This window comes from Schistocerca gregaria, chromosome 7 (assembly GCF_023897955.1).
Source record: "Schistocerca gregaria isolate iqSchGreg1 chromosome 7, iqSchGreg1.2, whole genome shotgun sequence".
NCBI classification, from domain to species: Eukaryota; Metazoa; Arthropoda; class Insecta; order Orthoptera; family Acrididae; genus Schistocerca; species Schistocerca gregaria.
In genome coordinates this window covers 326,681,706-326,709,087 of record NC_064926.1, presented here as the reverse complement: position 1 = coordinate 326,709,087, position 27,382 = coordinate 326,681,706, and the positions used below count along the sequence as shown (strand labels likewise).

At 45.0% G+C, this 27,382-nt stretch overlaps 1 protein-coding gene across 2 annotated transcripts in view; it reads left to right on the top strand.

Annotated features, from left to right (window-relative positions):
* Positions 1-27,382, top strand: part of LOC126282270 (mucin-2-like) — a 237,250-nt gene that overhangs the window by 124,795 nt on the left and 85,073 nt on the right. For both annotated transcript variants that reach the window (XM_049981882.1, XM_049981881.1), the window contains exon 4: positions 20,680-20,815. In XM_049981882.1, coding sequence (XP_049837839.1) covers positions 20,680-20,815 — 136 coding nt within the window. The remainder of the gene's footprint in view (positions 1-20,679; positions 20,816-27,382) is intronic.

The following is a 27,382-nucleotide window of genomic DNA, read 5'->3' as shown; positions in this document are numbered from 1 at the left end:
CAGGAATAGCCCGGCGGCCTTGTGGAGGCAGACGCAGGTGTGAGGGCCCGTTCCCAGCACGCAGCAGCCGCAGACGGCAGCCCAGTCCGTGTCAGGGGGTGCCAAAGGTCAGCGTGCCGCTCCGACTGCCCAGCCGGATCCGCGACGCTGGGGCGAGACGCCGTGCCGGCGCCCTTGGCGGTCACGTCACAGCCTCCCACCGGTCACACCGCTCCATTGTGGCCCTCTACATTCTACACTACGCCCTCGACCGCGGCAAGATAGGCACTCACAGAATTCCCATTCATTCTCAATTTGGCAGCATCGGCACTTTTTCGCTGCCGTCATCGACGTAATATGAAGAATATCCTTTATATCGGACTCGCGCATAAGTTCCTAGCGTTTTTGCATAAGTTAATAAACACAACAGATACACATAACAGAGGGGTTAGTCACCAATAATACACTACTGGCCATTAAAATTGCTACACCAAGAAGAAATGCAAATGATAAACAGGTATTCATTGGACAAATATATTATACTAGAACTGACATGTGATTACATTTTCACGCAATTTCGGTGCATAGATGCTGAGAAATCAGTACCCACAAAGCCACCTCTGGCCGTAATAAAGGCCTTGATACGCCTGGGCATTGAGTCAAACAGAGCTAGGATGGCGTGTACAGGTACAGCTGCCCATGCAGCTTCAACACGATACCACAGTTCATCAAGAGGAGTGACTCGCGTATTGTGAAGAGCAAGTTGCTCGGCCACCATTCACCAGACGTTTTCAATTGGTGAGATATCTGGAGAATGTGCTGTCAAGGGCAGCAGTCGAACATTTTCTGTATCCAGAAAGGCCCGTACAGGACCTGCAACATACGGTCGTGCATTATCCTGCTGAAATGTAGGGTTTCGCAGGGATCGAATGAAGGGTAAAGCCACGGGTCGTAACACATCTGAAATGTCCACTATTCAAAGTGCCGTCAATGCGAACAAGAGGTGACCGAGATGTGTAACCAATGGCACCCCATACCATCACGCCAGTATGGCGATGACGAATACACGTTTCCAATGTGCGTTCACCGCGATGTCGCCAAACACGGATGCGACCATCATGATGCTGTAAACAGAACCTGGGTTCATCCGAGAAAATGACGTTTTGCCATTCGTGCACCAAGGCTTCCCGTTGAGTACACCATCACAGGCGCTCCTGTCTGTGATGCAGCGTCAAGGGTAACCCCAGCCACGGTCTCCGAGCTGATAGTCCATGCTGTTACAAACGTCGTCGAACTGTTCGTGCAGATGGTTGTTGTCTTGCAAACGTTCCCATTTGTTGACTCGGGGGTCGAGACGTGGCTGCAGGATCCGTTATAGCCATGCGGATAAGATGCCTGTCATCTCGACTGCTAGCGATACGAGGCCGTTGGGATCCAGCACGGCGTTTCGTATTACCCTCCTGAACACACAGATTCCACAGTCATTAGATCTCGACCAACGCGAGCAGCAATGTCGCGATACGATAAACCGCAATCGCGATAGGCTACAATCCGACCTTTATCAAAGTCGGAAACGCGATGGTGCACATTTCTCCTCCTTACACGAGGCATCACAAGAACGTTTCACCAGGCAACGCCGGTCAACTGCTGTTTGTGTATGAGAAATCGGTTAGAAACTTTCCTCATGTCAACAACGTTGTAGGTGTCGCCACCGGCGCCAGCCTTGTGTGAATGCTCTGAAAAGCTAATCATTTGCATATCACAGCATCTTCTTCCTGTCGGTTTAATTTCACGTCTGTAGCACGTCATCTTCGTGGTGTAGGAATTTTAATGGCCAGCAGTGCATATTCTCTTTCAATATTTACAGCATTTTTCCAATGCTGGGGTAACTTTTAGATTCTGCGACTGTAGAAATCATGTGGCTTTTAGGCGAAGAACTCTTCGAGCCAAGTTCGGAGCGCATCATCCGGAAAAGATGTTCCTTGAACACTGCGCGACAGATAGAAGAAAACTTGAAAATATGAAGGCGCAAGATCAGATGAATGACCTGGGTGAGGAATGACTGCCCAACCCAGCTCCTGTACAGCGTTTTTTGTCATGTGGGCGGGCTTCATCGTTGACTAGGGCAGTATTACTGGTCTTTGTTCTTGGGCCTCGTCTGCAAGCCGTCTCAGTTGTTAACAACAAATGTCATCAGTGATCGTTACACCTTGAGAAAGCAGTCCAAACTACACCCCACCGTCACTTTTCCATGAAATGCTTAACGATATCTTATGTGGATGAGTGCAGATCCTTGTGCGTCGAATTGCTGTTCTGTTTGCGCTCAATCATTCCTTTCTTTTACTTATGTTAGCATAAACGCGCCGTTTCTCGTCACCAGTAACGATACGCCATAGAATTGGTCGGCGTCGTTCACGAGGCCATTTATGACGAGGAACCTGAGACGCACATATGGACACCGTCTGATTTTTGTGATTTTGGCAGCCCCATTGCAGGCGGCCGGAGTGACCGAGCGGTTCTGGCGCTATAGTCTGTAACCGCACTACCGCTATGGTAGCAGTCTGGAACCGCGCTACCGCTACGGTAGCATGCCTCGGGCAAGGATGTGTGTGTTGTCCTTAGGTTAGTTAGGTTTAAGTAGTTCTAGGTTGTAGGTGACTAATCACATCTGAAGTTAAGTCCCATAGTGCTTAAAGCCATTTGAACCCCTTTGCATTCAAATGTCGTACGATGGAGGAATGATCACAGCTCATTCACATTTACCAGTTCACGAGTACACTGACGTGGATCATTGTGGATTAATGAGTTCAAACGACCTTCATCAAACCACGAAAGTCTTTCTGAACATGAAGAGTCACTAATGTCAAAACGATCCTCCTTAAAATGAGAAAACCGTTTTCTTGCTGTGCTCTGTCCAATAGTATTATGACCATACGCAGCACAAATGTTTCTGGCTTTCTCCGCTGTTATCATCCCTCTACTGACCTCAAACAGAAGAATATGTCGGAAATCCTATATCTCAACATGGCACTCCATTTTCTAGTGTCCACAGCTCCATTCACTATCTCTAAATGACAGAATGACAAAATGGTTCAAATGGTTCTGAGCACTATGGGACTCAACATCTTAGGTCATAAGTCCCCTAGAACTTAGAACTACTTAAACCTAACCTAACCTAAGAATATCACACACACCCATGCCCGAGGCAGGATTCGAACCTGCGACCGTAGCAGCCCCGCGGTTCCGGACTGCAGCGCCAGAACCGCACGGTCAACGCGGCCGGCAATAAACAAGTACCACCCGAAATACCAACATGTAAAACAAAAACGCTACGAACTTATGCACCAACCAAACGTATTAACATTCCGAAAATAAATATTTTAGTTACCAATAGGTGGTATACAAGTGATGTACAAGATTTTGGACAGCCGAGTAGCTCTGGCTGCCATAAGATGGCTTGCAAATGCACTCTTTTGCTTACAGTCTGAACACTGAAACTTCCTGACAGATTAAAACTGTGTGCTGACCGAGACTCGAACTCGGGTAGAGCACTTGCCCGCGAAAGGCAAAGGTCCCGAGTTCGAGTCTCGGTCCGGCACACAGTTTTAATCTGTCAGGATGTTTCATATCAGTGCACACTCCGCTGCAGAGTGAAGATCTCAATCTGGAGTCAGAACATTAGTCTGCTCAACCTTGTAAATTCAGAAAATACGACAGCGATACACTACGCTGTATCGTTACAAGTACCTTCAGTATCAGCATTGGTCAAGGATACATCAAAGCGCAGACTTTAATAGAGTACGTGGAATGGCGAGCGCCAGTTGCGGATTCGTCCCCGGCGAGAGGTTAGAGGTGCGCAGCCATCAGTGCGCCCCCCTGCCCTGCGGTCCAACCGGCCGCTCACCTTGGGCCCTCTCCTCTTCACACGTGCGCCCAAGGACGCCTGGTGACCTCGTGTCCTCCGGCCCAGGAACGTCCCGGGTGCTGGGACCGCAGGACCACCAGACCGCCGCCTTCCGGCGCAAAACTGCCCGCCATCTCCGTGCAGCCTAGGTGCCAACGAAACTGTGACCTTACCGTGGGTCTAAGTCGTCGCGCAATCATCACCATATGCACGTTCATCTGCATGTGTATTTCACTTACAGGTTCGGCTTATTTTGAAGACTGATACTACTGTCGTTTACACACTATCTGGTAAAAAATCTCCGCGAACCTATTAGTGGGCATCAATAAGGTGTGTTTACCCTTCGCCTCCATGGTGACTTCAGCTCTCCTGGAGATGCATAAGAGCTCTTAATGTTTGCCGAGGAAAGATAGCCCTTTCTTCCTCAATTGGCAAAATTTGAGACGATAGTGACGTAGCCGGCCGCTGTGGCCTAGCGGTTCTAGGCGCTTCAGTCTGGAAGCGCGCTGCTGCTACGGTTGCAGGTTCGAATGGCTCAAATGGCTCTATGCACTGTGGGACTTAACATCTAGACTTAGAACTACTTAAAAACCTAACTAACCTCAGGACATCACACACATCCATGCAGGATTAGAAACTTCGACCGTAGCTGTAGCGCTCTTCCGGACTGAAGCGTCTAGAACCCCTCTGTCACAGCGGCCGGCCGCAGGTTCGAATCGTGCCTCGGGCATGGGTGTGTGTGATGTCCTTAGGTTAGTTAGGTTTAGGTAGTTCTAAGTCCAGGGGACTGATGACCTCAGATGTTAAGTCTCATAGTGCATAGAGCCATTTGAACCATTCTTTCGTAGTCACGTCCGCTGTGGTCTAGAGTGAAATCTACGTTCTAACACTTCCTAAAAGTGTTCCACTGGTTTCAGGCCAGTCCATTTCAAGAATGTTATTGACCATAAATCTTTGCTTCACAGATTCTGCTTTCTGATACTTGCACAGTCATGCTGATGCAAACAATATTCGTCTTGCAACAGTTCCTGTACTGCTCGCAGTATACAATGCTTTAAAATGTGTCCTTGTCCCTAGGCATTCAGTGATTTCTTAAGCGCAATTAGGGGAGCATATCTCCCTACGAGAATACCGGCATACCATAGTAAGCTCACCATAACATGACCCCCTCTGTAGTTCACTGTTGGGTATACAGGTGATGGCAGGTAATGTTCTCCAGGCCTTCGTCAAATCTAAACGCTTCCATCGGATTACTGCAGAGTACATCGTGATTCGTCACTGCAAATCACTCGTCTCCAGTCATCCTCTGTCCAGTGTCTTCGCTCTGTACCCTATCTCAAGCCGCTCTTACTACGGACTACAGAAATGTGTGGTTTAGGAAGAGCGGCTCGACCATTGTCCTCCATTGTTTTTAACCCCCTACTTACAGTCATCGTACTAATTGGACTGCTAGCAGCCTTCTAGAACACCTGAGTGGTTCCCTCCTCTGATTTCGTGCTACTTTTTACAACCATCCTCTGCGACACTCGACAGCCCTTGTCCACCAGTGCATGAGGTTCGCCTGATCTCTGTGGATATTCCTTCGCGTTTCCGATTCACAATCGCATCACATTCAGTCGACTTGACAACTTTAGAAGGGTTGACATGTCGCTAGTGGATTGGGATGACATCCAGCGACTAGCCCGCATTCAAAGTCACCGAGCTCTCCTGATCGACCCATCCTGCTATTACTGCTTCTCTGCTGCCAACACAACACTCGCCGCCTCCTTTTGCACTGGCGGATCCGTGTCTCGTGATGTCTAGGTGTGTCTACCCTTCGCCTCCATAGTGGCTTCAGCTCTGCTGCGAAGTATCTTTCGCAAACAGCAAAATGCTTCCAGGATGTCTAATAAGGACTGGTATTCATGTACCAAAGAGGTTGGATACATGTCAGACAGATGCAGTGAGGCAGTTAAAGAAGGAAAGGGCGGGGCGCACGTGATACGATAATGATTAGAGAACAAAGTGTTGTATGTTTTTGAGGCAGCTTGATATATGAAACCTAAAATTGTGGCATCATCAACAAAACAGCATATACCTCTGTAAAGGTTTCAAAGCAGTTAAAACTTCATTTCGTCATTAAAAGAATAAACAGTGCAGTGTTATTGCAGCGTAACAGCCGAACATCGTGATCTATCTTGTGCCAGTTGCAAATAAAAATAAATTTCACAAATGTAATAAAATTTTTGAATTCACGCAGTACTTTTTTCAGTTAAAAGCAGCGTCTTACAATCAAGTTTTTCTGCTGGTAGTGTCTTCACTGGCCAAAATCCGGTCTTGTATGCATCATCTTACCTGTCTCCGAATACGAGGCCAACAGCCTGTAAAGGAGCTCCAATGCACGGTTTGATGTCAAAGACTTGAATGCAGATTACTGCTTTTATCGCCGTTCACGGATCTAAGGAGTGGACCACACTATGAATGGAACGACGTTGTAAGCAACTCACGATCTGTATACAGTCACTCCCCGACGAATCGCAGCAATTTTGTTTGCCAGAAGCAACAACTGCCCGAGTTGCTTGTGGGAGAATTTGTGTAGTACTATCGAATTAAGATAACTGGGAAACAAACTACGTTCTCAATAGCGAAATGTGCACTATGATTAAACCCGTGGATGCTAACAACTCGCCACAACGAGCCTCATGATGCTACAAACAATAATTAAAAGCGTAGACCATTTGATGGAATTGGAAATGTCGTGTAACTAGGGCCTCCCGTAGGGTGGACAGTTTTCCTGGTGCAAGTCTTTTGAGTTGACACCACTTCGGCGACTTGCGTGTCGATGAGGCTGAAATGACGATGATAAGGACAACACAACACCCAGACCCTGAGCGGAAAAAATCGAACCAGCCGGGAATCGAATCCGGGCAATTAGGTATGACATTCCGTCGCGCTGACCACTCAGCTACCAGGAGCGGAAACCATCTGATAATGAGACGCTTTATGACTCGAAATCGGTCATGAAGTATCAGGTTGGTGCATAAGTTGGTAGCATTTTTGTTTTGTATGTAGTATGTTGGTATTCCTATAGCTGTTGGCTTTATTTAGCGATTGTCATTTTTATTTGTAGTTAACAGTTGGTATTTGAGTTTGCATATTGTCAATCTGGCATTTGGAGATAGTGAGTGGAGCTGTGGGTGCTAAAAAATAGAGTGCCAAGTGGAGAAATCGGAACATTTCCGACAGATTCTTCCGCTTGAGTTCAGTGGAGAGCTGGCAGCAGCGAAGGGAGCCAGAAACCTTTACGCTGGGTGTGGGGATAATCCCACTGGACAGAGCAAAGCAAGTAAATGGCCTTCTCGTTTTAAGGACGATCGTTTCGAGGGTACTGACTCTCTACGTTCAGGAAGATGAAGATCGTTTAAATGTATTAATCCACAATAATTCACTCTAGTGCAATTGGGAGCTGGCAAATACGATGAACTTCGATCATTCCACCACAGTGCGACGTTTGCATGCACTAGGGATGGTTCAAAAATTGGGTTTGTAGGTACCGCACGCTCTAAGCCAAAAATCAGTGCATCTCTGCTTACTCGTCTTCAGTTTGAAGATGAACAACACCTATCTTGTATCGTTACCGGTGACAAGAAATACAGGGTGTTTATAAATGAATATCGGGGTTTTAACGCTTTTTAATATTTATTACATTAAACTTAAAAAAAGCACTCCGTCGTCAGGCCACGAATGGCCTACCGGGACCATCCGACCGCCGTGTCATCACCCGTGGAGGATGCGGATAGGAGGGGCATGGGGTCAGCACACCGCTCTCCCGGTCGTTACGATGGTATTCTTGGCCGAAGCCGCTACTGTTCGGTCGAGTAGCTCCTCAATTGGCATCACGAGGCTGATTTCACCCCGAAAAATGGCAACAGCGCACGGAGGCCTGGATGGTCACCCATCCAAGTGCCGACCTCGCCCGACAGCGCTTAACTGCGGTGATCTCACGGGAACCGGTGTACCACTGCGGCAAGGCGCTTACCGTTACGTTAAACATCCAGTTATAAATGATATGTCAAATGAAAGAGCAGTTTTACCAGGGACCTTATAAATGTTCAATGTTAGCACCATTTGTCACACGGCACACATCAAGCCTATAGCCAAGCGCTGGATAGGCCGCAAGACGCCCAATGACAGGGCTTGCTTTGCATGGCCTCCACATTCGCCCGACCTAACGCCATGCGATTTTTTTCCTTTGGGGCTTCATCAAAGATCGCATGTACGTGCCTCCGCTACCAGCGGTCCTCCTTGAATTAAGAAACCGGATTGAAGCAGCTGTATTTCTGCTAACACACGGAAAATAAAGGAAAAACTGAGCCCAAAAAAAGCAGCAACTCCGAGTACAAAGATCTTCCCGCATCGACAAAAGATAATGTCATGCATCTGGTGGAACAGCGACCGTGTGGTGTACCACGAATTGCTTCCCCGACGTGTAACCACCATTGCTGACATTCACTGCCAACAGCTGAACGCCTAGCAAATGAAGTCCAAGAACAACGACCAGCAAGACTGCGTGAAGCGATGCTACTCCACGATAACGCCCGCACGCATACTGACAAAAACACTATGGGCTGGGTTGGGCACTCACTCCGCACCCCCCCCCCCTTATTCACCTGATCTTGCGCCCTCATATTTTCACGTTTTCTGCGCTCTATAGAACAACCCCAAACCTCCTTCCCGGATGAAAATGCGCTCCGAACATGGCTCCACGGTTTCTTCGTCTCAAAACCACGTGATTTCAACGGTCTCGCAATCTAAAAACTAACCTAGCGCTGGCAGACTAGCAAATAGTGCAGACGAATATACAATACTGGCCATTAAAATTGCCTCACCACGAAGATGAATTGCTACAGACGCGAAATTTAACCGACGGAAGAAGATGCTGTGATATGCAAATGATTAGCTTTCCAGAGCATTCACAAGAGGTTGGCGCCGGTGGCGACACCTACAACGTGCTGACATGAGGAAAGTTTCCAACTGATTTCCAATACAGAAACAGCAGTTGACCGGCGTTGCCTGGTGAAACGTTGTTGTGATGCCTTGTGTAAGGAGGAGAAATACGTACCATCACGTTTCCGACTTTGATAAAGGTCGGATTGTAGCCTATCGCGATTGCGGTTTATCGTGTCGCGACATTGCTGCTCGCGTTGGTTGAGATCCAATGACTGTTAGCAGAATATCGAATCGGTGGGTTCAGGAAAGTAATACGGAACGCCGTGCTGGATCCCAACGGCCTCGTATCACTAGCAGTCGAGATGACAGGCATCTTATCCGCATGGCTGTAACGGATCCTGCAGCCACGTCTCGATCCCTGAGTCAACAGATGGGGACGTTTGCAAGACAACAACCATCTGCACGAACAGTTCGACGACGTTTGCAACAGCATGGACTATCAGCTCGTAGACCGTGGCTGGGGTTACCGTTGACGCTGCATCACAGACAGGAGCACCTGCGATGGTGTACTCAACGACGAACCTGGGTGCACGAATGGCAAAACGTCATTTTTTTTATGGATACACGTTCTGTTTACAGCATCATGATGGTCGCATCCGTATTTGGCGACATCGTGGTGAACGGACATTGGAAGCGTGTATTCGTCATCGCCATACTGGCGTATCACCCGGCGTGATGGTATGGGGTGCCATTGGTCACACGTCTCGGTCACCTCCTGTTCGCATTGACGGCACTTTGAACAGTGGACGTTACATTTCAGATGTGTTACGTCCCGTGGTTCCACCCTTCATTCGATCCATGGGAAACCCTAGATTTCAGCAGGATAATGCACGACCACATGCTGCACGTCCTGTGCGCGCCTTTCTGGATATACAAAATGTTCGACTGCTTCCCTGGCCAGCACATTCTCCAGATCTCTCCCCGATTGAAAACGTCTGGTGAATGGTGGCCGAGCAACTTGCTCTTCACAATACGCGAGTCACTCCTCTTGATGAACTGTGGTATCGTGTTGAAGCTGCATGGGCAGCTCTACCTGTACACGACATCGAAGCTCTGATTGACTCGATGCCCAGGCGCAGCAAGGCCGTTATTACGGCCAGAGGTGGTTGTTCTGGGTACTGATTTCTCAGAATCTATGCACTCAACTTGCGTGAAAATGTAATCACATGTCAGTTCTAGTATAAAATATTTGTCCAATGAATACCTGTTTATCATCTGCATATCTTCTTGGTATAGCAATTTTAATGGCCAGTAGTGTATTACCGACGACTAAAGTCTCTGTTATATGTACCTGTTGTGTGTCCTAAACTTATGGAAAAACGTTACAAACGTATGCACCAACCCGTTATAAAAATTAAACCGTCGTAAAAGGCGACTAGTCTGCAATTATTTCTGAAATGATTCGCAGTTTTATTCCGCTAGGATATTTCAAAACATCGCGCAATCTGCTGCAGATTGAAAGGGTCGTTATGGTAACACTCTTGATGTTCTAGAACACAAAGCATTGTTAAAGTCAATTGTACGATTTTTTTTCTGTGGAAGCTGCCTTCCCTACCGGGGGAAGTAAGCAGTAATACGCAGCGTTACGTTCATAAACGGTGCTGCAAGAGCGCTCCCGCTCTCGCAGTGCAGCGAGTGAGTGTGGAGAGGGGGGGGGGCGGTCTCAATGCCAGCCGCTTTCCACACACCGCCCGCGGCGCTCTGAGGACGCGCCGCCTCCCTTTCACCGCTGCCGCTGCCGCCGCGGCCGGGTCCTCCGGCCACTGGCAACTGGACAGTCACGGGGCGGCTGGCTAAATGTCAGGGTCCCCAACCAAACCCCGTGCACGGCCTATTGTCGGCCGGACACTCGCGTGATGCCAGTCGCAGATCGCCGAGTCACGCCTGCGTTAACGGTGCCGACAACAGGATCCCATAGACGCAATCCGCCCGCGTGCCGGCACGCGGTGAGCGCGAGAAGTGCCTGGCACGAAGGCGGCTTGACTCGCTCCGCTGAGTCCTGTCTACCCATCACGCCAAGTGCTGAGCTGCCCTCGGCAGACACGAATGCGCGCGTCTGCACCTCATGGAAGTCACAGTCGTGCACACCTCTCTCGTATGTGACGAATGTTGTCCGTACGACTTGATCCAGGAAGATGCGCCCAGGGTCGCTATGCATATAAACGCTGAAGGTGGCCCTGCGAGATGGTGAAATGGCTGGTACCTAAAGTCTGTGGCGCATGTTCGTGATTGGGCATTCGGCTGCCTTTTCTCTCGGGACAGGTGCACGTAGAAGAACTATGGTTTAAGTTTAAAAGAGCTGTTGACCACGTACTGGGTAGATATGTACCCAGTGGAACAGTTCATAATAGGAGAGATACTCCACAGCATTTTTTTTTTTTTTTTAGAGTCATCAGTCTTTTGACTGGTTTGAGACGGCCCACCACGAATCTCTCTGCTGTGCCAAACCTCTTCATCTCAGAGTAACAATTCCAAACTACACTACTGGCCATTAAAATTCCTACTCCAAGAAGAAATGCAGATGATAAACGGGTATTCATTGGACAAATATACTAGAACTGACATGTGATTACATTTTCACGCAATTTGGGTGCATAGATCCCGAGAAATCAGTACCCAGAACAACCACCTCTGGCCGTAATAACGGCCTTGATACACCTGGGCATTGAGTCAAAGAGAGTTCGGATGGCGTGTACAGGTACAGCTGCCCATGCAGCTTCAACACAATACCGCAGTTCATCAAGAGTAGTGACTCGCGTATTGTGACGAACCAGTTGCTCGGCCATCATTGACCATACGTTTGCAATTGGTGAGATATTTGAAGAATGTGCTGGCCAGGGCAGCAGAAGAACATTTTCTGTATCCAGAAAGGCCCGTAAAGAACCTGCAACATGCGGTCGTGTATTACTCTGCTGAAATTTATGGTTTCGCAGGGATCGAATGAAGGGTAGGGCCACGGGTCGGAATACATCTGAAATGTAGCGTCCACTGTTCAAAGTGCCGTCAATGTGAACAGGAGGTGACCGAGACGTGTAACTAATGGCACCCCACACCATCACGGTGGGTGATACGCCAGTGTAGCGATGACGAATACACGCTTCCAATGGGCGTTCACCGTCACGTCGCCAAACACGGATGTGGCTATCATGATGCTGTAAACAGAACCTGGATTCATCCGAAAAAATGACGTGATGCCGTTCGTGCACCCAGGTTCGTCGTTGAGTACACCATCCTGTCTGTGATGCAGCGTCAAGGGTAACCGCAGCCATGGTCTCCGAGCTGATAGTCCATGCTGTTGCAAAACGTCGTCGAACTGTACGTGCAGATGGTTGTTGTCTTGCAAACGTCCCCATCTGTTCACTCTGGGATTGAGACATGGCTGCACGATCCGTTACAGCCATGCGGATAGGATGCCTGTCATCTCGATTGCTAGTGATCCGAGGGCGTTGGGATCCAGCACGGCGTGCCGTTTTACCCTCCTGAACCCACCGATTCGATATTCTGCTAACAGTCATTGGATCTCGACCAACGCGAGCAGCAATGTCGCGACACGATAAACCGCAATCGCGATAGGCTACAATCCGACCTTTATCAAAGTCGGAAACGTGATGGTAGGCATTTCTCCTCCTTACACGACGCATCACAACGTTTCACCAGGCAACGCCGGTCAACTGCTGTTTGTGTATGAGAAATCATTTGGAAACTTTCCTCATGTCAGCACGTTGTAGGTGTCACCACCGGTGGCAACCTTCTGTGAATGCCCTGGAAAGCTAATCATTTGCATATCGCTGCATCGTCCTCTTATCGGTTAAATTTCGTGTCTGTAGCACGTCAACTTCATGGTGCCGCAATTTTAATGGCCAGTAGTGTATGTCCTCAATTACTTGATGCATGTAGTCCTATCTCCGTCCTTCACCCTATCTCTTCTCCTCTTCAGCGTTTACCATATAGTCCTTACCTCTCCGATTCTGCGCAGAACCTCCTCGTTCCATACCTTATCAGTCCACCTAATTTTCAACATTCGCCTGTAGCACCACATCTCAAATGCTTCGATTCTCTCCTGTTCCGATTTTCCCACACTCCACGTTTCACTGTCATGCAATGCCGTGCTCCAGACGTACATTCTCAGAAATTTCTTCTTCAAATTAAAGCCTATATTTGATACTAGTAGTCTTCTCTTGGCCAGGAATGCCCTTTCTACCAGTGCTAGCCTGCTTTTGATGTTCTTCTTGCTTCGATCGTCATTGGTTACTTTGCTGCCTAGGTAGCAAAATTCCTTAACTTCTTCTACTTCGTGACCATTAATACTGATGTTAAGTTTCTCGCTGTTCTCATTTCTGCCACTTCTCATTACTTTCGTCTTTCTTCGATTTACTCTTAATCCAGCTAGATCGTGTACCAGCACTCTCACCTGAAGATGTCGGCCAGGTGGACCGTTGAAATATTGTGTCAAGATGACGTTATGATCCGGCTGCACACCCCGAGAAGAATATTATCAATTATTACGCCGGGAAATCCTTCGTAATTACTCTTAATCCATATTCTGTACTCATTTAGATTGTTCATTCCATTCAACACATCCTGTAATTCTTCTTCACTTTCGCTCAGGATAGCAATATCGTCAGCGAATCGTATCACTGACATCCTTTCACCTTGAATTTTAAATCCATTCCTGAACCTTTCTTTTTTTTCCATCATTGCTTCTTCGATGTACAGATTGAACAGTAGGGGCGAAAGACTACATCCCTGTCTAGCACCGTTTTTAAATTGAGCGCTTCGTTCTTGGTCGTCCACTCTTATTATTCCCCCTTGGCTCTTTGTATATGTTGTATATTCTCCGTCTCTCCTTATAGCTTACCCTTATTTTTCTCAGAATTTCGAACATTTTACACCATTTTACATTGTCGAACGCTTTTTCCAGGTCGACAGATCCCATGAAAGTGTCCCGAATTTCTTTAGTCTTGCTTCCATTATCAACCACAACGTCAGAAATGCCTCTCTGGTGCCTTTACCTTTTCTAAAGTCAAACTGATCGTCATCTAGCATATCTCAACTTTGTTAAGGCTTTCGTGGCAACTTGTTGACAAACTGCCTACTGGCTCCTGCCTCGGAGTCTTCGGGCGACGTTCATCCAATGATTTTACTGACGTTTCGCCAGCACGAGTGGCTGGCTTTGTCAAAGCTTCATCGGCAGTGGAGGGTGAAGCTTTGACAATGCCAGCCACTCGTGCTGGCGAAACGTCAGTAAAATCATTAGATGAACGTCGGCCGAAGAAACGGAGACAGGAGCCAATTGGCATTTTGTCGACATCTCAACTTTCTTTTCTATTCTTCTCTATATTATGCTTGTCAGCAACTTGATTACATGAGCTCTTAAATTGATCGTGCGATTATTCTCGTGTTTGTCAGCTCTTGCAGTCTTCGGAATTGTGTGGATGATATTTTTCCGAAAGTCAGATGATACGACGCCAGACTCATACATTCTACACACTAACGTGAATAGTTGTTTTGTTGCCACTTCCCCACTGATTTTAGAAGTCCTGGTGGAATGTTATCTATCCCTTCTGCCTTATTTGATCTTAACTCCTCCAAAGCTCTCTTAAATTCTGTTTCTAATACTGGATCCTCTATCTCTTCTTCTATCACATCAGGCAAATCTTCCCTCTAATAGAGGTCTTCAATGTACTCTCTCCACCTACCCGCTTTCTCCTCTGCATTTAACAGTGGAGTTCCCGTTGCACTCTTCATGTTACCACCGCTGCTTTTAATATCACCGAAGGTTGTTTTTTGACTTTCCTGTATCTTGAGTCAGCCCTTCCTTCAATGATTTCTTTTTCGATTGTTTCACATTTTCCATGCAGCCATTTCATCTTAGCCTCCCTGCACTTCCTATTTACTTCATTCCTCAGGGACTTGTGTTTCTGTATTCCTGAATTTTCCTGAACAGTTTTTGTACTTCTTTTTTTCTTCGATATCTCCACGGTATACAGTCACTGTAAAGATACTTCTAAAGAAACAGAGACTGCTGCATAATAGGTGTAAAAGCGTAGGGCAATAAATACAGAGATGCTCAATGAACTGCGTTAGGCATTCAAGAGAGCAATAGGTGAAACCTTGAATGACTGACGCAGCAGAATATTGTCAAATGATTTTTCACAGAACCCAAAAAAATTCTGGTAGTATGTAAAGACTGTTAGTGGCACCAAACTTAGTGTACAATCACTCGTGGACAAGACAGAATCCGAGAGTAGCAAAGCAAAAGCACAAATGCTTAACTCGTGTTTCTAAATGTTCCCTTACAAACGCAAACCCAGGAGTATTGGACCAGTTTAATTCTCATACCACTGATAAGAAAAGCGAAATGGAAATTAGCGTCAGTGACGTCGAGAACAGCTGAAGTCGTTAAAATTGAACAAAACACCAGAGCCCGAAGAAATCCGTGCCAGATTCTATACCCAATTCGCCGTTGAGTTAACCCCTCTGTTCGCTGTAATCCATTGCAGATCCCTCGAACAAGGGTAGCAGAAGTGGTTCACAAAACTATCGTCCAGTACCCGTGACATCCATTTGTTGTAGAATCTGAGAACATACATTGACCTTAAACACAATAAGATATCTCGAACAGAATGTCTTCCTCAATGCCAAACAATACAGATTTCGAAAACATAGATCATGTGAAACACAACTCTCACTTTTCTCAAATGGCATCCAGAAAACGGCGATCGAGTCAGTCAGGTAGATGCAGTATTTCTCGATTTCCGGAAAGCATTTGACTCATTACCACACTTACGCTTATAATCAAAAAATACGATCGTATGGCATATCAGACGAAATATGTGACTGGACTGAGAATTTCTTGGTAGGAAGGATGCAGCATGTTACCTTAGATTGAGAGTCATCATCAGATGTAGAAGTAACTTCGGGTGTATCCCTGAGAAACGTGTTGTGTCCCCTGTGGCTCATGTTGTATATTAATGATCTTGCGAGCAATATTAATAGTAACCTCAGACTTTTTCGCAGATGCAGTTAGCTGCGAGTACAACGAAGTACAGTCTGAGGCTGTACAAATATTCAGTCAGATATTGGTAATATTTCAAAGTGATGCAATGACAGGCAACTTGCTTTAAATCTTCAAAAATGTAAAACTGTGCACTTCGCAAAACGAAAAACATAGAGTTCTTTGCCTATAACGTCAATGAGTCACTGCTGGAATCGGTCAAACGCACTCAAATACCTACTTGTAACACTTCGTAGGGATAGCAAATGGAATGAGCACATAGACTCAGTCGTGCGTTAAGCAGATGATGGACTTCATTTTATTGGTGGAAAACTGGGGAAGTGCAATCAGTCTGAAAAGGAGATTGCTAAAGTGTGTGGAACTCTTACCAGACAGGGCTAACAGGGGATACTGAAAGAACACAGAGAAGGGCAGCACGAATGGTCACAGGTCTGTTTGACACGCGGGAGAGTGTCACTCAGATGTTAAAAGAACGGAACTGGCAGACTGTTGAAGATAGAAGATAGAAGGAAGCTATCTGGAGAAAGTCTACTAACAGAGTTAGAAGAACCGGCTTCAATGATGACTCTAGGAATGTACTACAACCTGCCACATATCGCTCCCAAAGCGTTCGTGAGGTTAGAGCGTCCTAGTGCAGTTAGCACACTGAACTCGCTTTCGGGAGGACGACGGTTCAGACCATGTCCGGCCATCCATATGTAGGTTTTCCGTAACTTCCTTAAATCGCTCCTGACACATGCCGGGATGGTTCCTTTGAAAGGGCACAGCCGATTTCCAAACCCATCTTTGATACAATCCGTGCTTGTGCTCCGTCTCTAAACACCTCGAAGTTGAAGGGACGTTAAACCCAATCTTCCTTCCTTCTCTTCGTGAAATTAAGATTAGATTAATTACAACATGTACAGAGCCATTAAAACAATCATTTTTCCCGCGCTCCACGGAAAAAAGCCCTAATATTTGAAACATTGGGAAGTGCCCTCTGGCATGCACTTCACAGCGGTTCACAGGGTAGTGTAGATATACACTGTGCGTTGAGGATAGCGATCCTCCTCTGCGACTCTAGGAAGGGGAGGGTGGAAGGCTCGCTGCCACGGCCGCCTTTAACCCCCAAGAAAGATCCCCGTTACTAATTTGTGAGCAGGCTCAGAGGACCTGGTGCCTTCCTCAAGGGACTGGAACGACGAAATATTCCCACCACTCTCCGGCTTTGAATTCGAGACTTCCAGTGCCGAAGTCCAGTCCGCTACCCGTTACAGCACCATGGCCACAACACACTGAACGGCCAGATAACATGTTGCTTATTTCATTCTGTTCAGTGTGTTGTGCATCGACAGAAAAAAATGTGCTACGTATAAAACAGAAAAATAAGATATGGTTGCAGTCACAACATCGCTTTTACGGTATTTTACGGAAACCACTGATGGGATCGTTATACCATTGGACTTCAGCATCAGTTAAGGCCTGACGATGGTGTACTGAGACACCGAAACTGGTTGCAGTATAATAAAATAACAGCAAAGCGGCTGCTGTAAGTGTTTCATTTTAATGCCATCGGGAAAAAAAGCCAGTGCCAAAAGCCACAATGCTAAACCAGCATAACACCGTCTCTGGACTAGATAATGATCTCAGTTCAGCGTGAAAGTGATTCCACAAGTTTATTTAGCATCTACTGGCAATTATAGGGCCCACACAGCTAGAAAACTGCAGAGACGTAGTCTCATACGTTTTATCCGTTGTTCCAAATAGCCCTAGATATTTCCTGTGATGATGTATGGGGTTCCTTAATGTTCATCATATCAGGAACGTACACATGTAGTCCTGCGAACACGGTTGTCACCTTGGACAAGTAGAGTGTTCACACCATAATCGTCATGAAGATGTAGAGGATAAGGTAACACCTGGTCACCGAGAATGTTGAAATAAGCATCCTGGTTCGTGTCCAGCGTAACCTGAAAGAGAATTTCCCAATTAATAATGGAAAACTGCCGTCAAAACATCGCAAAACCAACTCTGGCCTGATTAACACCTCCGTAGACTACCGTTTAAACACCTTGCATGATATGAAAAAGAACCAAAATCGTGATTCGTCGGACCACACCACATGCTTACAGGCAACTACCGTCCTATTTATGTGTTGTTTGATCAATTGAAGACGTGCAGGTTTATGTACCGCTGTGAGCAACTGGCTTCTTGCTAAGAATCAGACCTCAGCTGTCCGATGCATACGGTTCTTTTCTTCTTCTTCCTTTCTTCCTAGGCTGAAGCCTGTTTCCTTCGGCACCCTTCTGTCTACCGTGAGTTTGTTACTCCATCTATCCCTTAGGTGGCCAATATCTCCTTCCGGTGATTATTTATTACGATTTTCACTATCTTCCGTTCATCCATCCTATCTATATGTTCGTTCCATTCTTGCTTTTTCTTATGTACCTTGTCGTTAATGGATCCCGCTTTACATCTTTTTCTTCCTGTTATCCTTCGCAGAATTTTCCTCTACGTGGTTTCCAAAATGTTTCCGGTCTCGTCTCAGCTTTGTATGCATAACTGATCTCAAAATTGTTTTGTATATTCTTGCCTTTGCATCTTTTCCTGTATGCTTATTTGTTCCAAATAGTGTCATTTAAACATCTAGCCACTTTGTTCGTTTTGTGATACTTGTTATCTAACTTCCTTTTAGACATTTCCACTGCTCAATAGTTTAGTACCAAGATATTTAAGTGTCTGTTGAATAATTTTTCCATCCTCTTCCAGTTTGTACCTATTTGGTTCCACAGATGTGGTCATATATTTGTTTTTTTTTTTTTTTACTAGATATGGCCATACTGCCCTTTGTGGCTGCCACGTTAAATATCTGTAAAGGTTCCTGCAGGCTCCCTACATCTTTTATCAGCAGAACTGCATTGTCACCACAACAAGTTATTTTTATTTCTTCGTGCCCCCAGTCTATGACCACTACAGGCCAATACCTTCTCTACAATCTGTCTAAGAATGTATATTGTATCTGTGCATGACCTACAGGATCTGAAACCAAATTGTTCGTCTGCAAGGATTTTAGTGCTTTTTACTTATTTCCTACTATTTTTACTATGAGTTCGATAACTGAACTCAGCAGACTTATGCCTCTGTAGCTGGATGGGCCTTTCCTATCTCCTTTTTTGTAAATGAGAATTGTAGTAGTAGTTCTCCACTGGTTTGGAATTTTATTACCAGTTATAGCATTGTTAAGCAACTCAGTTAGTGGAGATCCTCCATACTTCAGTAATTCATTGGAAATCCTATGTTTAATTGGAGACTTACTATTATTTAACAGACTTCAGATTCTTCTCTGTATGTGAAACAGTTACACCTTCATTTACTTTTAACCTAATCTCTGATCTTTCTTCGTTTTATGCTGATTTTTTACCTTCATACAACTCTCTTAAATATTTAATGCACGATTCCTTATTTATGTCGTTCACTTTCAAAATTCCGTTTAATTCTTTCCTCTGCTGTCGATTCATTTTCCATATTTGTTTTCGCAACCACGGAGTTCCATTTGCAATGCAATATTCCCTCATAAACTGATCGGAATAAGAACGTTCATTCCCTGAAGTCAGCAGTTCAAGTCGAGTTTTAAGCGGACTGTTATTGACTGGGCGTGAAATTCGTCTCTGGTCTCTCTAGTTAGGGTCTTTCTATGACCGCTGTTCTTATGCTTTGTTTACGTCAGCATTCCTTGTAGACATGTACGGTCCGCATTGATACATCACAAAATAGAGGAACATGATTTACAGTGTGATCAAGATCACGTCCAAACACGTATATTCTTTCCGCCATTCTGTCACGCTATCGCGACGAAGCAACTTATTACGATGATTCCGTGCAATCGACTGGAATGTACACAACGCTTCACTGACACGAGTTCTCCTCGGTGGTGTGTCTCATGACAGTTCTACTCCAAAGCGACCAGTGCCCTCTTTTAACGGGTGACTAATATTTTGTGTGATGCGCATATTTACGTAGAGAATCAACTAACGGTCTCTGTATCAAACGTCGATGCTCTGAATGTCTTCTCCATTTTCGCTACACTTTTCTTACAGTAAGTTGCAACAATACCACATGCTTATGAGAAGTATGTTAAATTCGAGGTTCATGTATCTAACCGCTGCTGCAGCTGTGAACCCACTTGGATGGAAGGGAGTGTTCGAATGTATCAAATGGTAATGGAAACTTCTGCCCGTGAATTCACACCTAGTGGAAACGAACTATACGCCTTCGATTTCCTGCAAGAACTATTGATTATCTGCTCTGTCTAAGGTTTAAATGGTTACCAATGTGCTCAAAAGCTGAAGCCTTCTGCGCTGCTCATCGGCTGTAATTATCAAGAATAATTATTACCAAATTAATCATCCGTGATGCTGTTATGTCTCAATACTTGGAGGTCATTACAATTTTCTGTCATTGATATAACTATTCGATCAGATATTCAAAGTTGTGTTTTTCATTCTAAATATACATTCGTTGAAATTCATTTTTAAGACGCTGACATTCTGACACGCATTTATTAATAAACTAGCAGTGAACGAAATTTAAAGTTGGTGGACGTTACATTTACAGACTCCCCTGGACGAGAAAAACAATATCTCACGACAGTAGTGCTATTAAAACCTGTATTTAGATAGAAAATCTGGGTAAACTACCTGCACTGATTTAGGAAATAACGCACATATATGTATTTTTGTCAGATAATGATCATTCGAGCAATTCTGCTCTTTTCTCTCTGTATTAACGTAAACATTCTGTGTGTTCACAGATACGTGAAAGCTGGGAGTAACAAATCTTCCTTCAAGTTCAACATTCCAGTCAAAGGCTGTGGAACGGTTCCTTCAGGAGGATTCGGCAAAACAGTCGACAATATCATCGTCATCCAGACGGAAGATGACGTGCAGGTAATCATTCAAACAAATACGTTATTTTATTTCTATGGGACTCTACTCAAGAGACATTACACTTAAACTGCTTCACACGATGATAGTAAATACCTCACAAATTTAAGGAAATATCAAGACTAGGTCACAGTGCCATACGATAGCGTGTCACTTGCCAAATGGTTGCGTTAAAGAACTAAGTCTTGAAAGAATCTTCATAGGCTAACAGCTAAGACATTTATCTTTCTTGGTTCCCTTTATATGTTGTCAATTTAGGACAATTTTTCTAGCTGGCACACCATTTCGCTGTTAAAAAGTAATGTTTCATGTACCATTCTTTTAGATTGTCAAAATGCGAACAGACAGCTAGTTAATACTGAGTAATTTCATAGCGCATTTTCACAGCAGCACAGCATATTATCAACCATTTATAGCAAAATCGTACGTTTGGCGCTTTCATCAGTTATTTCATTCGCGACTTCTGCTTCATTGATACTGAACACCAACACGTCAACATTCCGCTCGTTAAAAATGAGAAGTTCAATCAAGAAAAATGTGTAGGTAATTTTGTTAAAGATGGAGAGGTGGCCGACGTTTGTAGCTAGTGAAACGTCTATGCAAAGCACATCAATGTACGTAATGTCGTCCACTTACTGCAGTATCTTAGTAGTTGCTCAGATGTAGAATGAAAGAACAATGTATGTGACGCAATAGTTGAAGCTCGTCATTTCTTTTGAGCAGCAGGATGTGCGGTATGTTTGTCGGCAATCCTGATTTTGGTTTCGTTGTTTTCCTAAAACATTTAAGGGTACTATCTCGAGGATTCCTTTCACATTTATGTCTGTACTCCGCAAGCCATTATACGTTGTGATGCAGATCGTTTTCCCCTCTTCCTATTAGCAGCGCTTTGTATGAGCCATAATTTCTTTACTTTTAGTGTGGCCTTTAAGAGAGATGCACATCGGAAGTTGTAGAATCTTCTTTTACTCATTCAGAATGCATTCTACTAAAATTTTGAGAATAAGATCTCCGTGTTTCACAGCGCCTTTGTTATAACGTCTCTCACCGGCGATTTGTTGAGAGCGGTTCTCCCATTAACTTCGCAAGGATCCCACATTGACGAACAATACTTAAGAATTAATCGAATGAGTGTTATGTAAGCGACCTGCTTCGCTCACGAATGACATTTTTTTTAAGGATTCTTTCAATAGATCTGAATGTGGCACCTTCCCTCCTCTCAGATGAATTTGTGTGGTCCTTAGATTTTAAATTTCTCTGGACTGATACTCCTACATAACTAAAGATTGTGACTCATTTCACTGAATGATCGCCGACCGCACTGAGAAACCATAGCGGATCTTTTCGCCTATACGCACATTGCAATGCATTTTGTAATATAGGTAGCGATTAAAAAGTTTCCGTTCGAAAGACATACTGTCCAGAATCAGTATGCCAATCAGGAAAAATCGCCAAGAGCATTAAGGCAATCATCACACCGACGCTCTAGGTTAAAGATACCACTTTGGTAAAACACCGTATCCTGCAGCGTGAAGAAGTCTGGAACTGCCTGTTGCATATCTTCTCCCGACTTTTTAAGGGCTTTTGTAAGACAACGAATGCGTTGTAATTGGATGGGGAGAGAGTAGGACTGTAGGACGCGCTCTCGAGTGGGTCCCACATGCGTTGGCGTATATTCTGCGTTACGACACTTGTGATAAGCTGATGTGCGTCGTCATGGAGCAGCAGCTCCAGCACAGAACTTGGAACACTACTCCACAGCGATGATTTTCGGCGGACACGCTGCTCTATACAAATTCTTCATTGTCCGGTGGATGTCTATCGGTGTTTGTCCTTCGGAAGCCAAGGAAAGACTAACAGCACGTTAGTCCTGTTTGGGCGCATATGGTGATACCGTCGGCATGGTTCAAGTTTCCGCATTTACCGCACGCACATCTGAAAGAAGTGAATGCCACACTAATCCCTTGCATAAGTGTCGTTGCTTATATGCCCGCATCGGAGTTGCTCTACGTTACATATACGCTGCAGCAACGACCACATACGGAAACTTTTTGATCACTTCTTATATTTAGAATCACTTACATCACACACGGATTTATCTGCAAGTCTCCACACCTTTCGTACCATGTTTCTAATCGTGTCAGCTCCCTGTACAATAAAATATACACTGATAGACCAAATGTTACGGCCACTGCCCACCATGAGACTGAATGGTGCCTAATGGTACTGGTGGTACGTGACCTAATAAGGGAAATATATAACAGGAGCAGAGACGAAAGGGTGTAAGTAGGCTGTTTAGGTTTTTTTATTGGTAACGCCACGTAACGCTCTGTATGAAAATCACTGACTGTGCTGTGTGCAGTCTGTGGCTGGTTTACATTGTTGTCTGCCGTTGTAGTGTTGGGCATCGGCAGCTGGATGTGAACAGTGCGTAGCGTTGCGCAGTTGGAGGTGAGCCGCCAGCAGTGGTGGATGTGGGGAGAGAGATGGCGGAGTTTTGAAATTTGTAAGAATTGGTGTCATGAACTGCTATATATATTATGACTATTGAGGTAAATACATTGTGTGTTCTCTATTAAAATCTTTCATTCGCTAACTATGCCTATCAGTAGTTAGTGCCTTCCGTAGTTTGAATCTTTTATTTAGCTGGCAGTAGTGGTGCTCGCTGTATTGCAGTAGTTCGAGTAACCAAGATTTTTGGTGAGGTAAGTGATTTGTGAAAGGTATAGGTTAATGTTAGTCAGGGCCATTCTTTTGTAGGGATTATTGAAAGTCAGATTGCGTTGCGCTAAAAATATTGACTGTTTCAAGGGGAATCACTGTAGCAGCGATAAGGGCCATAAACAGTGGAATCCTCTGGCATAAGCGACTTCGACAAAGAAAGGATTGTTATGCCCTGGAGCCTGCAACCGACCATCTCGGAAACGGTGAAGCTGGCCGATTGTTCGTGCGCTACTGCCGTGAAGATCTATGGAAAGCGTTTGAAGTACGGTGAACCTACTATAGAGTGGGCGGCACTTTGTAAGACGCGCACGCCTCACCACAGGCTATGGAAATCCGAAGGTTGCTCACTGTATGAAGCAGGATAGGCGCCGATCCGTCCCGGATCTGACGACAGACTAGAATATGATGCAGTGAAAACCGTTTTGAAGCATCCCGTTCAGTGTACATTGTTCTACACCTACGTACATACTTCGTTCTACACCTACGTACATACTTTGCAAGCCACCGTGGGGTACGTGGCGGACGGAATGCCTTACCGCTTCTAGTCATTTCCTTTGCTATTCCACTGGCAGACAGGATGAGGGAAAAACGACTATCCACACGTTTCCGTATGGGCTCCAATTACTCAGATCTTATCTTCGTCTTCCTTACGAGACACGTATGTTGGCGGCAGCATGATCGTTACACAGTCATCTTCAAATGTCGGGTCTCTAAGTTTTCTCAGTAGCGTTCCTGGCAAAAAAAAAAAAAAAAAGAAAAAGAAAAAAAAAGAAAGAAAGACATTGCTTCCCTTCAGGGATTCCCACTTGAGTTCTCGAAGCATCTCTGTTAAGACTAGCGTGTTGTACGAACCTACCAGTAACAAATCTAGCAACCCGCCTCTTAACTGTTTCGGTCTTCCTTTGCTTGGTGCAGATACTTAACACTCGAGCAGCAACTCAAGAATAGGTCGCACTAACGTCCTATATGCGGTGTCCTTTTCAGATGAAGCACACTTTCCCATAATTCTCCCAGTAACCGAAGTCGACAATTCGCCTTCCCTACCGCAGTTCTCACATGCTGTAACGTACCTACAGCAAATGAAGGCTATGTTCGTCTGTGAAAATGAGCAACCTCAGCTATCAGTAGTCGGAATCTAACCTGTAGTTGTAGGAGTGTCAGTTCCACTGTCATGTAAGCCCTCAACAGATCGTTACATGAAAAACTTAAAACCACCTTTTGGATAAGCAATCTGACTGCGTATTGGAATAAGAATTTACAAGTGATACAGAATGTGGCTTGTGAAACGCAATTTACAGGATTAGAGTACATGACATGTTGTAGTGTGTCAGTGTGTCTGTTGGGTTAGAGTACATGACATGTTGTAGTGTGTCAGTGTGTCTGTTTTGGCCCTAAGTTTTGCACTCACCTCTTTAGATCACTGCCTTTTTACAAGTGATTTACAGCAATTTGCAGCAACATGCAGCAGCAACGGCTAAAGCTTATTCTTACTAAGAATGAATTTAATTAAAACGAATTTGTTTGGGTCCTGTTAACTACTAAATAACTCGTAAGAAAGAATTTAATAAACTGAGTCTATTTAAAACTTAAGCAGCCATCATGACCAATAATAGTTTGACAAGTATTAATAACGGCGAAATGCTTGACAATGATCTTATAAGTATCAATAATGGGTGAGTGCCAGATTAACAAGTTATTTGAATTTCAAAGTTACATTAACATTTAATAACGACAGCATATTTATGAATTAGATGTGGAGAATAATTATTATTATTTGGAGGATAAGGAGGTTTCTTTAACTAACAATCAAGACATGGGATTATTGCAAACTCGGATTAACAATCACGAGCCGAACCCTGCAATTGCGCTTTACGCTATGCTTGCGAATTTTACCTTGAATTTCATCTTCACGCGTAGTTAACCCGTCTAAATCTCTGCTGGGCATATAAATGAAATCAGGCCTTGAGTGTGGTAAGACCTGTCATCACCGACGTGAGAGCAGCGCGACACGTCTTCTGTCTCAGAGCTCTCGACCAACACCACGGAAATTTTGCTCTCACAGACAGACCTCGTCTCACAATAATACTTAGCATCGCACTCCCATGTTCTGCCCTGAGATTGCTACGATCGATATCTGAGTGCTTATTTATTTCCATAGAGAATAGTAGAATCTTACATAACGTAAGGAATAGCCTTAAGTTTGCTACATTCTTTTCGATGCTCAGTGTAATATTTAATCAATGTAATGGAGAGTTCTGACACACTCCTTACATTGCTCGTTCCATTTCATACCGCTTTGCAACGATTTGCTCAGATATTTAAAGGACTTGTCAAGAAGAACACCCATAGTGCTGTATCCGAACATTACGAGTTTGTTTTTCCTACTCATCCGCATTAACTTATATTTCTCCACATTTAGAGCTAGCCGCCGTTCATCACACCAACAAGAAATTTTGTAAAGTCATCTTGTATCCTCCTAAAGCCCCTCAACGGCGACACCTTCCCCTACACCACGCCATTGTCAGCAAACAGCCGCAAACTGCTGCTTACCTTTTCCAGCAGATCGTTTAAGTACATAGAAAATAAAAGCGATCCTACCCCAATCCCCCGGGGCACTCCTGACTGTACATTTGTCTCTGACGAACACTTGGCCGTCGAGGACAACATACTTCATTACATTACTCAAGAAGTCGTTGAGCCACTCACGTATCTGAGAACCTGTGCCGTATTCTCATACCTGCGTTAAGAGTCTGCAGTGACTCACCGTGACAAATGCGTTCCGGAAATCTAGGGAAATAGACTATGGCTGTTGCCCTTCATCTGTAATTCGCAGTGTACCATGTGAGTAAAGGACAATCTGAGTTTCACACGAGCGATGCTATCTAAAATAGGACTGATTCGTGGAAATAAGCGTTTCGCTCTCTAGGAATATTTTTTATATTCGAACTGACAATACGTTCAGGGATTATGGATACTGGTCTGTAATTTGGCGGGTCCGTTCTTTTACCCTTCTTATGTATATGAGTCACCTGCGCTTTACCCCAGTCCTTTGGCACTTTGCGCTGGACGAGAGATTCGCGAAAAATCGGAACTAAGTAAGGGGTCAGTGCCGTAGAGTACTCTTTGCACAACCGAATTTGGATTCTATGCGGACAGCGAGACTTATTTGTTTTCAACTTTTTCAGCTGTTTCTCTACGCCAGGGATGCTTATTCCTACGTAATCCATTTGGGACTCTATGCGGTGGTCAAATGAGGTATGTTTGCACGATTGTCCTGCGTGTACGATTTCTTAAACGCGGGACTTAAAACTTCGGCTTTCGTTTTGCTATCTTCAATTGCCACATCAGACTGCTCGATGAGTGACTACTTTGAACCCTTAGACCCGCTTAGCAATTTTACATAGAACAAGAACTGTGTCGGGCTCTCGGCCAGATCTGTTGCTATGGGGTGATGGTGGTAGTTGTTGTACGCTTCGCGCATCTATCTTTTCACAGACGCCCGAATCTCTGCTAACTTCCTACTGTCGCCATTGAGCATTCTCTTTTGAACCGAGAGTGCAATAGCCTTTGCTTCCTCAGCATTGCTGAACACAGGACTCCAGAGCAGACGACCCCCACGCGTTCCTGTGTTGACCCAACGACATCGTCAATTACCATTGCAGTAGACACGGGATCATCGAGATTGCATAGTGGATCAGTAAAACTCGTCATCTGGTTTGTGCTACAGCAGGTTGATCTTCGTGTGCATATACGCCGTCATCCAGGGAAACAGCTGCTCGAAATTACAGCGCGTCATGGATGCAGACCGGTGGGGAAGAGTATTATGCTATGGGAGACAGTCCCCTG